Source organism: Lepidochelys olivacea (genome assembly GCF_965140295.1).
Source record: "Lepidochelys olivacea isolate rLepOli2 genome assembly, chromosome: 7".
In the NCBI taxonomy this organism is placed as follows: domain Eukaryota; kingdom Metazoa; phylum Chordata; order Testudines; family Cheloniidae; genus Lepidochelys; species Lepidochelys olivacea.
Window position 1 is genome coordinate 113,867,515 of NC_140417.1, and position 12,067 is coordinate 113,879,581.

The 12,067-nt window shown below is 42.2% G+C and overlaps 1 protein-coding gene across 8 annotated transcripts in view; it reads left to right on the plus strand.

The window, feature by feature from the left end:
- ABLIM1 (actin binding LIM protein 1) overlaps nt 1-12,067 on the plus strand; it is a 321,669-nt gene that overhangs the window by 198,132 nt on the left and 111,470 nt on the right. For all 8 annotated transcript variants that reach the window (XM_084634868.1, XM_084634873.1, XM_084634874.1 and 5 more), the window contains exons 5-6: nt 2,987-3,113; nt 4,605-4,698. In XM_084634868.1, coding sequence (XP_084490994.1) covers nt 2,987-3,113; nt 4,605-4,698 — 221 coding nt within the window. The remainder of the gene's footprint in view (nt 1-2,986; nt 3,114-4,604; nt 4,699-12,067) is intronic.

The window sequence follows — 12,067 nt, forward strand, 5'->3', positions numbered from 1 at the left end:
TTGTGTGGGGCGCTAAGAGGGGGTTAAGGGGAATGGAATTGCAACTCCTCAAGCAGCAGGTACCCTGTGGGGCTGCAGTGTAACCTTTCCACAGCCACTCCTGGGTGTTGGTGCCACCGAATCCACATAATCATGGACTCTGCAGCCTCAATGCCACTGTAGTTCCATTACATCTTGGCCTATTTGGGACCAATGTATAGCTTAGGCTGTAGCAGAGCATGCCCCCATGTGGCTGCTGAGCCCTTGTGTCAACCCTCCATGCTGTTTTGTAGTTCACCCAAAGTCATTAGCATATGTTACACAGGCACTAGCGAGTGAGTGGCGTTTGTTTGTAGAATTCTCTTGAACAAATGGTTTCCTGCCCTGAACCTAGTCTGTATTTATCTCCTTTCTATTCAAGTACTATCTGAGTGAGAATTGCCAGCTTTCTGTATTTACAACCAGCTGTTTCACCAGGGGAAATAAATGTTTCTGTTAACAGGGCAACTATAGTCTAGTAGGACAGCACAGGCTATTAGCTCACTGTGACCTTAGCCAAGTCACTCAACAGCTCTGTGGCATCAGATGAATAGAGCTAATGATGCTCACTCACCTTTATAAAGCACTTTGGGATCTGCAGAGGGAAAGTTCCAGATAAGTATGAAATGCATTTGTTGTTCTTTTATACTGACAACACTATATTTCAAATGTTTCCGTAATCTGAAGGGGCCTGAACCTGAGCACTGCCAAGCACCTGTAATGCCTATTGTCTTCACTGTGGTCAGAACATCTCAGCATTCTGCTTAATTGGGCAGAATGGATTTTCTTCTTCTTATACTGATGATGATGATAATAATATTAATAATAAAAACTTACTGCAAGTCTAGTGCAGTGCTAGGATAGGAACAATACAATCTGAGAGTTTTGCTTTATCCAGCCTCCGGAAGGATGAAAAAGCTAGAACTGCTGGTTAAAAATAAGGGGTGATAAATGAGTAGCATTTGTACATTAAAGCTCGAGGAAGCTGATTCAGGTTTATGGGGTGGCAGATAAATGGCATAGAGAATTGGAGGGAACAGTTACTGGCCATCAGTTTGTCATTTCCGTGGTGTCTTCTCCTGGTTCCACTCCTTACACTTTGTCCTCTGGGGCAAAGTCATCTTGATGTTGCATGTCTTTGCAACACAACATCAGGATGCTCAGACATACGCGTTACCATGTAAGAATCTTACAGCAGTCCCAAACTCCCCTGCCCACCTCTCTCTCACTCACCTTCTGGATGGTAACAGTGTCCAGCATCTGTTTGGTGTTTTCCTTTGTGTGGACTATTATCCAGAAAGTTAATAGTCCATTTCAGTGACATGGGGCCTGATTCTCCTCTCACTTTTGCCGGCATAAATCTGGAGTAACCTCATTGCAGGCGTGGATTTACACTGGGGTAAAACTACCACTGTGAGAGTTGGTTGGGATTTCTCAGGCATCCTCTATCTACTGAGCTTGCACACTGAAGATCAATGACCTTTTTGAGATGCCTAGAGATCAAGAGTTTAACTGATTGGGTAGATATTCTTTCAGCTGCAGTGATTGGGCTGAACTGTTTTCATTATTCTATTAATGACACTCGTGTTCAACAGCTTGATGTCATTGTGAGGATGTGACATTCAGCTCAGGGTGTTTAAGGTGTTAAGTTAGATCACAGCACCCTCCAATATAGTTTAGGTCTCTTTCCTTCCCTGCAGCTTTCCCTGTGTTTGTCAGGTTTCTCTATCATTCTTACTCTTGTGAGCCTTCCTTCACCAAAATTGCACCTGGGGGAAGTCTGCAACTCTTCACTGGGCCCCAGCATGTCATTTTCTTTAAATGTCAGCGCCCACTGTGGTGCCCCTTATAGGGAAAGCTTTGACTATTTTGAATTGGAGTGGAAAGGCAACCCTGAGCCAGAGATCTACAAGGTGATATGAAACACCATGGCATCTCAGAAATAAAGGGCATTGAGTGCCGTTGCCTGGGGCTCTCTTTGCTTGATTCCTGCCATCAAAGGATCTCAATATATCAGTGTTCAATGTTGACTCCAAACATAGAACTGAAGTCCTTTTTTATGCACAAGGAATGCCTATGGGAGTTGTTCCTTTCCTTATGTACAGAGGTGGATACGTCCTATTATACTGCAATTATTGCCAAAGCCTTTGTTATGTTATCTAGCTGTAAAAACTAGAGGAGAGAACTAGGGGGGGAGAGAAAACCTTTTGTAGTGATAAACACCCATTTTTTTCATGGTCTGTGTGTATAAAAACGTCTTCTGTATTTTCCACAGTATGCATCCGATGAAGTGAGCTGTAGCTCACGAAAACTTATGCTCAAATAAATTGGATAGTCTCTAAGGTGCCACAAGTCCTCCTTTTCTTTTTGCGAATACAGACTAACACGGCTGTTACTCTGATAGCTGTAAAAATGTGTCTCTTACCACTCCTGAACCTTTGAAAGTTTGCTCCCTACCAAGAACCCATTTAACGTTTAGTGCTTTGCTGCCATCTGGAGGAGGGAAAGCCTGAGAATGACTACTGATCTAATTTTAGATTAGAAGTAGCCAGTCTATGCCTACTATGTGTGGCTTTCTTTAAGCAACAGAGACTTTGCTGATAGCAAAAACAAATAAATGGTGGCTCCTCTTGAAGACATTCTTGTGAGTGAACGCGTATTTTGTTAATTCCTAATAAAATCTGCAGGGCTGGCTGCAAATCATCATTACCAAAGGTGTGACAGTGCCTTCTGTACTATTCTTAGGTATGCTTGTTATGGAGGAGAAAGCATCTGCGGTTCCTTGTTCCCTGGGCTGCAACCTGGCGGGGGGGGGGGGGGGGCTGACCACTATGGGAATGTAGGTGTCTTGCATTGCTTTGTAATGATCCCTTCTAGCTAACCTAGGAGTGGTGTTCGTTAGGTAGGTTAATGAAGATTAATAAAACTAACTCACTGACAGTGAATGTACATATTTATTTATTTGCAGATTGTGCTGGCTGTGGGAGAGAGATAAAAAATGGCCAAGCGCTACTTGCACTGGATAAGCAATGGCACCTGGGATGCTTCAAGTGCAAGGCCTGTGGCAAGGTCCTGACTGGGGAATACATCAGCAAGTAAGCAGCTGCCTATGTCTTTTCTGTTGCCTGGCATGAAATCCATCCTTACTTTCCAAAAGTATAATGCAGCCAAATTCTGCTTTTCCAATCTGTTGGGCAAATTGCACTTCTGAAAACCTGGTCTGTTGGCACGTGCTGATCATTCATGGGGTAGACAATGGAGGCCATGGGTTGGGGGGTGGACTATAGACTCCCTCGCCCAAAATTTTAAGAATCTCAATAATAGATAAAGGAGACAATGAGTTTGGAACACATGGAGCTTTTCTCACTTTATTAAACGTGGACAAATTTAGTCATTGAACAGCTATTCTTTTTTTAATTCTAGACCCCCTCCGTAAAAAAATGTCCATGCCCCGTTGCCCATCACTATGTGCACTGAAATCCTCACTCCTAGTAGGAGCAGAATATCAGAATTGGGACCCGAGGGAAATTTTTACCTGTAAACTGGCTGGAGCAAGTAAAGAAAAACAGTGATTTAACAGTAGTTAGCAAAATAAATACTATGAGCAGGACGGTTGCAAGTCTTTTTCTGGTCAAGGAGAGGGTTGTGTGACCTCCCCTGTTGTGTTTCCAAGGCACAGCTTTTCCATCATTTTGTCCAGTTATTTTCAAGTTGTGAACTTGAGAAGAAAGAAAGAAAGAAACAGCCCGTCTCTCACTGTGCTAGAACAAAGACCAGACACACTGATGTGATTGACCTGACACTGTGTTTACCTTCCCCGGATTAGGAACTAATGAAGAAGAAAGTTAGGAGCATACCAAGGCAAGGGAGAAAAATCAGAGAGAGTGAGTGCTTTAGCCGCAAGATGAAGGGAGTCTAGCCAGACCCCTTTCAAACCTATAGCAGGGGAGAAAAAATATAGGGACACTAGATACATGCAAACCTTTCATCACTTGTTTTAGTGGGCGCACATATAAGCAGGCTGACATCTATGACTAATTAAACAAAGGAACTTGTAAGGTGGTGCCTGATACTGTGTAAATTCTTTAAACTGGCCAAGGTGTTTCTAATTCATTCCTCAGTCATACAAAGATAGCACTGCCCACCTCCCTTTTGAACCTTCATGATGCCACTGATGCTCAGATGTGTCTGTTTATACGCTATAAAGATGACGAAGGATTTATTTACTGAAATGGATTGAGGTGCAGCAGGGTCGTGCACGTGTATGATAGAATGTTGACAAAGGGTCGGATCCTCATCTCGTGTAAAGGGGCATAGCTCAGTTGATTTTACACCCATTGACACCAGCAGAGGATCTGTCCCACAATGTGCACATTTGTGCTTGAATGTCTCTCCTTTATTCTCGATGGCAATTTAAATGCTGATCCTAAATGGTGCTAACTGTAATGCCAATTCATTTGAGCTGCAAAATAGCTAGCTTGGTTTCTTCCCCATTCGCCTATTGCTGTCAATGGGAATTTCCACTAGGGACAAGGGAAGAATACAAGCTTCATTGTAACTTGTACCTTCTGGATATTTTATTTCAGGGATGGTGCTCCTTATTGTGAAAAGGACTACCAGGTTCTCTTTGGGGTCAAATGTGAAGCGTGTCACCAGTTCATCACTGGGAAGGTCCTAGAGGTAAGTAATATATAATCTATTGCTTAATCGCTGGGTTTATTCACCAGACTGCAGGGTACACAAAGAATTTGTTCCGTGGGATTTTTGCTATTGACTTCAATGGGAGCAGAGTTAGCTTGTTGCTAAGTGCTTTGGAAAAATTCTAGCCACTGGGAAATGTGTAGGGGAGAACTGATTGCCTTGGTTTCTGTGGAGATGTCAGTGAGATGATTTTTTTGTATGGTACTGCACAAAGTCGGTGTTGAGTATACGTCTGGAGCATCCTGGGTAGCTGGGGTGAGGATTAGAAAAAGTACTGAAGGAGATACATTTGTTTATATCATAAAATAATTTATAGGTTATGCTCTAATAAATGTGTTAGTCTCTAAGGTGCCACAAGTACTTCTGTTCTTTTTGCAGATACAGACTAACACGGCTGCTACTTTGAAACATATGGGGATAATAAATGTTTTCTAGTTGACAGCTGTGAAGAGGGGTAGGAACACTAGGTTTCTATTTTTTGGAAGAGAGGAGATTGGGATAAGGTTATATGCATGATACTGAGAACATGAAAGGGAGGAATATTCTTGAGGAAGTTAAATAATTTAGGTATGAGAAGGCACAAACAGAAGCCAGGATTTCCACACAAAGTATCCCTTCTCCTGAGTCATTGACTATATAAAGGGGAGTATGTCCTCAGCATGCTCCTCAATCAGATCTGGGTGACTCTTGTTAGAGACACATCCCCTTTCTGCTAAAATTGATCTTAGTCTCTCATTGGCAATGATTGATGGCCCTTAGAGTTGTGGTCCTTATACTTTGGCACGGAGCTCTCCATATAATTGTAGAGATGCTTGGTGGTGGAACTCTACCAAAAATTCAGAGGACCCTCTCCAGTGCAGGGCATGCTACTGTTTAGATATGAGAGGCAAAATTGATTCCTGACTCCATGGATCCATTTAGGAGACTAGATTCTGTGTAAAGAGAGAACTGGTTTAGATTAGGATTCAGTTCCTGATCTGAAGTACATGGCTTGGGTTCATCTTTAGCTTCAGCATCGCTTAATATTTCACATTACCCGAAAATGTGCTTGATTTTACTTTGCAAAGTTAGTTGGTGCAAGAAAGAGGGCAAAGAATTCCAACCAGTGGTGTGTTTTTGGAAGAGTGTACGAGGACCTGGTCATGCAGTTCCGATGAGTAACAAAACGTCTGCCCTTTAGGCTGCATCTACAGTGTGAGCTCCTATAAATAGCAGTGTAGCCACAGGGGCATGGGTAGCAGCCACAGAGGCACAGCTGAGCCGTACTGAGTACAAACCCACCTGAAACTGGGTCAGCCATGTCGCCACCGCCTGTGCCACGACAGCCACGCTTCTGTTTCTAGCTTGGTAAGAGCTAGCATGAATACATGTACACAAGCCAGGGAAACGCAGCCCTAGTTCATAGTGTCGACAGAGTCGTACAGCCGCAGAGATGAATGCAGTTGTAACCCACTGGTGAGGGTGCTGTTATCTCTCTTCCCTGATCGGCAGAGGTTGAGTCTGTTACAGCTCTAACTGAAGCACGGTTCAACTTTTAGCACTGGAGGCCTCTGGTTCAATCGCTGGTGCGTTGGCCAAGATGGCGGCCGTCGCATAAGGGAGCCGGAAGACGCTTGGGCACTCCAAGCACTTGTCATTGCTTCTGTTAAAATGAAATCTTTTCTTTATTCAATTAGTCAGGCTCTTTGTCTCCTTCCCTTCTAATATGTGCATAATCCTTTTGGAGACCCAGCTGGATAATTAGTGAGAAGAGATATGGCACTGTGACGAAAGTAATATAGGGGAGGATGCTGGAGACTAACTAGAGTTTGGAAGAATGAGCTCCCTTTCTTCTGTATTGTTCAAGAAAGGCTGCTTTTACTGCAGTGGCTGAGTGTAAGGGAAGTTTGAGCTCAGATCATCTTGGCTTGAAAATGCATCATCCTTCAGAAGAAACCTGTCTTTCTGAAGGAACCTCAGAGTAGCTTGAGCTAAACTGTGCTATAAGTGAATGAATTCCTTTGAAAATGGTGGCTAAGAAGCTCAACACAGCCAGGCCTCAACTGTCCATCTGTACCCGACCTGGGCAAGTTGAAGTCCTGGCTTTCACTCTGTTTGCGTCTGGCTGTGGAGGATGGAGAGCACTAAGGCCATGCAAATTTTGTTCCTGAGGTTGGTTTCTCTCACTGTGACTTTGGCTGCATGTTTATTATTGAAAATAGGAAATAACTTTCAACTGAAACAGGAATCAAAGAGGAAGTTGAGCTGGGGCCACCAAACCACGTTTCATTTTCTAGAGCTCCGTGTGTGACAAAGTACTGTTAGAGATTTTCCATTCAGCCTAAGCCTTAAGTAGTCATAAAGCCTTGCAAAAATATAGAGCCATTTGAGTGACCTTTTGAATATGTGGGAGCATTAAGCATATGTACTCAAGCTGGGGTTTTGTGTACCTTTTGAATACTTTTTACCGTTACCATGTTGTTTCTGGTAAGTCCGGGGAAGTTTTGCTTCAACATAGACACAGACATTGATCCAGTACTAATATATCAGTAGCATAACTAGTAGCAATACAGCAGGGGGCAGCTGCAGCCCCTCGTATGCAACGAATATCAAAATCCTATATAGCCCATGAAAATCAAACAACAAGTATGCTGTACCTCCTTCCTAATCTGTTAAAATCAGTTTTAATATCTGGTTGCTGTCAGTAAGGCTTAGACTGAGAGACTAACTGGAGACCTTCACTTAATAAGTAGTAATATCTTGCCAACTGAGGCATATGCACAGTCTGCAATTAGGAGATTTGGCTTAAACACATTACAGTATATTTTATTAACCTGGTTAATCCACAAAAAGTTCTTCAAATCTCATTGTAGAAACTGAGGGGCATTAAAACACTCAACCAATGGCACTCAAATGGAGTGACTGACCAGTTTAGATACACTAATTAGTGATGCTGAACAGAAAGATTCGGCTAAATTCTTGGCTGCTGCTAAGGATCTTTTGCACTGCTAGAAAAGCATTGTTCTAAAGGGGATGATGCCCTTAAATCAGTTCTCGGGGGTGCTGATAAGAATTCTCCTAGCCTATGGGAAACATGGGCTGACATAAACCGGGCATAGCTTTTGCTCACACAGCTCTGTGTCCCTGTCTTCTCCTTTTCCCTCCCCGCAACCCCTGCCTGCATCAGGTGTATCATGGCTGGTTACAGGCAGGGAGATAGTGTTTGGGGACACAGAAAAGATGTGATCAGGGACTGGGGCCAAAGCAGCAATCCCTAGTTGGCAGATTGGTTCCTAGAACATAAGAACAGCCATATTGGGTCAGACCAAAGGTCCATCTAGCCCAGTATTCTGTCCGCCAACAGTGGCCACTGGCAGGTGCCCCAGAGGGAATGAATAGAACAGGTAATCAAATGATCCATCCCGTCACCCATTCCCAGCTTCTGGCAAACAGAGCCTAGGGACAGCATCCCTGCCCATCCTGGCTAATAGCCATTGATGGACCTATCCTCCATAACTTATCTAGTTCTTTTTTGAACCTTGTTATAGTCTTGGCCTTCACAACATCCTCTGGCAAGGAGTTCCATAGGTTGACTGTGCATTGTGTGGGAAAAAATACTTCCTTTTGTTTGTTTTAAAACTGGTGTCTATTAAAGGATGCTGTTCCAGCCAGTGCAAGTTAGAGCAGCCTTGTGCCAGGGTTTGCAGAATATTATAGACCTGGAGCAGAGGGGCAGTTGATGACTCCTTCATCTAGAGAGGGTGAATTACTCACTAGATCCCATTTAATAGTTAAATTTAGATTTAGCCTTTTCAAATAGAGATTAGTATTTTCCCTCTGTTTTCTTTAGCAGCATTTTTTTCCCCCCAGCAAAAGCAAGACCTGGAGGTTTTTTCAGGGGAGCAAAGTCTGTTGAGTTGTCTCCTGCTTCCTGTGACGCAGACTGGATACAAATCTTGTTCTTTCCATAAAGCATCACATTTGCATGAGCAATTAGACTGAGGGTTGTGACATAACAGCCTAGCCAGATCTGTCCAGTGGGAAAAGGCACCTAGTATTTTGTCTTTTCCAGTTAAAAACAAAAAGTGGGTGAATTGATCCCCACAGAGCTTTCAGTTTATTTTGTAAAAGGAGGGTGTATATTATACTGTGATCTGGGAGGAATATTATATTTCATCCCACTGAAGATGCAAGTAGCAAAGGCAGAGGAGAAATGTCACCCACCATCCATCACACATGCATACCACACTAGTGAATCAGTTGGCAGCAATAGGCAGTATGCTGTCCCTTTGGAAAGCTCATTATTTTTTGCCAATTCTTGTTGCACTTGATACAGTGTAACTGTTCCTTCACAGCTGGTTACGGTAAAATGGGAAGAGCACAGAAGGATGGCATAAAAACTCATTTTGTTAAACAAGTTTGATGGCATCAGTGACCAGGGCCTACATTTTTAAAAGTGCCCACCCATTTTGAGTGCTGCTTAGAAACTTCTAGGACTTGCAGCCCACACTGTCAGACTCATGGGTACTCGACACCTCTGAAAATCAGGCCCTAGATGTCTTAAATCTGGCACTCAAAAATGGAGATACCCAAAATTAAAGGAGTCTTTTGTACCACATTTCAGAAAGCCGCGTCCCCCACTCATACTAACAGGCACCTTTGACTTTCTCTGTAGAGACCAAGTACTGAATGGATGAGGGAGATTGAATATATCCAGCCTTCCCCTGGCACTGATCTCTTAGGTCGAGATTGAGGTGTATTGTTGGAGGCAGTGATACAGCTGCTGGTGTTCTGATTCTGTGGTGAAATGAAGAACCCCATTTTTCCAGGCTGTCCATCTGAATCACTAAATCCTCTAAAAAGGAGCGAGGTGAAAAAAAGTAATGTGTTTGAGCTAGAGAGATTTTGCTTATACTTCTGAGCTTTACTGCTTGTGACAAATAGCAGATAGCTGAAGCCTGCACAATAAACATTGTAAATGATAAATATCCAATGTCTAATGCATGTACAAGAAGTCATAAATTGTAGTGTACATTAAGGATATGTGGAGTTGTAGTCAAGGCAACAGAGGTCAGTATTCCTCCACAGGTTTTGCTATCAGAAAGGAGCGATTTCCCAAAAATAGTGGTTCATTTCCTGTTAGCTCCAATGAAAAGCTTTCCTTATCAGGATATAATGGTATGAAAGGAATTTGGATTGATCCTTAAAAAAACATAGACTTTCCACTAAATTTAAAGTTTTCTTAACTTTAGTGTTTTAAAGCTTAGCCAGTGACAGATGCCAGCTTGACATCTTAGGCCTGATTCTGCAAACTCCTAGGCATTTCTGTTACTCTACTCACATGAGCACGCGCTTAGATATTTGCAAGATTGTGGCCCAACTCATTTTGCATAACCTACCACGTATAATAAGACTTAACTCTCAAAGCCCATTAAAGTCAATTGGGTCCATGTGCATGTATTTCATCCGTACATGGAAAAAACCTTTGACAAAGGATGTAAGTGTAATTATCTCAGTTCTTCAAAAGGGGAAACTAAGCAACACACAAGTGAAGTGACTTGCCTGAGGTCACAAAGCAGAACTGATAGTAAGACCCGGGTCTTCTGACTCCTACTCTAGTGCCATGCTGGTGCGTTTGGTCACTACTGTTACAAGCAGGATTTGAACTGGTGATGTAATGATCAAAGGCTCCATATGTGTTAACAAATCCCTGAACCATCTGGTTTCTCTATCCATTTATTTCTATAACAGAGCTTACTTAATATCCCCTGTCTCAAAGAAAAAGCAGGCATGTGATCTCTCCTGGCTAAAGCTGGGTATGGCTCTAGTCCCTATTGGTGAAGCAACCCTTCCCATTTGGTGATTGTTTGACACTGGAAGTATCACATCATTTATTCTGAAGACTATTCCTTTTTTATATCTATATTTGCTTGTCTCCTATGAGCTGTTAAAACTGGTTCGCCACCTTGTAAGTTATGGCACAATGCCCCTTAACAGATGAACCTGAAGAGAGAAATGCCAAGGACACAACAGGCTCATCTAACTTCAGCTTGAAAGGCCAAGTTCCTATCAACTATGGTCCATGTGGCCGTTTATGCTGAGTCTCCCCGGATTTTAACAAGAAGCACACCAGTGTGTATTAATACAGAAATATGCTCTTAATTTAATGAGTTGGCATTCAGGAATCCATCATCTATTGTATGCTACACCTCGAAATACCTAGACAGATAGCAGCTTAGAGATGCACTGACGTTGGAAATGTAAAGAGAAATGCCTGCTCGAGTTGTGTAAAGAATTTTTGTTGTCCTTGTTGAAGAGAAGAATATGATACTAAGGAATAGCTCTTCACACGCAAGAGGTTCCCACCAGTTTCCTCCAAAGTGTTCCTTCCCTCTCATGCCCCCGCCGCAACCCCCAGCATAGAAGCGTGTGCTGTCAATGATTCCAGTAATTTTCTGCTGAGTCTTATTTACGTAACCAAGTATTTGGTTCCATATGCTGATTGAACTAGGGTCATTGATTTCATGGACTTTGGAGAACCTCTTAGCTGAGTTTCAAACAGGATCCTCTGAAGACCATTGTTTGCTTCAGTTAACAAATAAATAATAATAGTATACTTGGTATTTATATGAAGTGTTATTGAGGTAGTAGAATAAGACATGTTTTAAGAAATATTGTCTAAGGCTATGAGTCTGTCAACATTTAAATGGGAATAGTCTCATGTGTAAAGTAATCTATCTACTTAAGTGCATTGACTATTAACAAGACTTAAGTGCCTAAGTCACTTTTGAAAATGGAAGTTAGGCTCCTAAGTCACTTAGGACAACATTTTCAAAAGTGCTTAAGTATCTAAGTTCTACACTAGATGGGCATTTCCTAGTAAGTACAAATAAGTGCTTGGGTTTTTGATGTAGGTGTATCCTGTAAAAACAATGGAAAATGCTATTCAGAAACTTTAAAAAAAAACACTCATGCATTGTTTTTCTTTCTCTTTCATGTGCTGTTTGGATGAGCTGTTTTCATGGCAGTCATCCATTTAATATCACAAAGCGCATTGCTTTCTGTGCTTCAGAGTAACAGCCGTGTTAGTCTGTATTCACAAAAAGAAAAGGAGTACTTGTGGCACCTTAGAGACTAACAAATGTATTTGAGTTAGTTTCTAAGGTGCCACAAGTACTCCTTTGCTTTCTGCGCTGTCGATGTAGTAGTAATAAGACAAGTCAAAGCTTGTCTTGCTTTAAAATGAAAAAAATCCAGCTTTTGCATACAAAGCATTTTGTTGCTGCAAAGGAAAGATTGAGAATATAAGGAGTTTTAAAGTGTTGCCTCTTGGGTGACCAGATGTCCTGATTTTTATAGGGACAGTCCC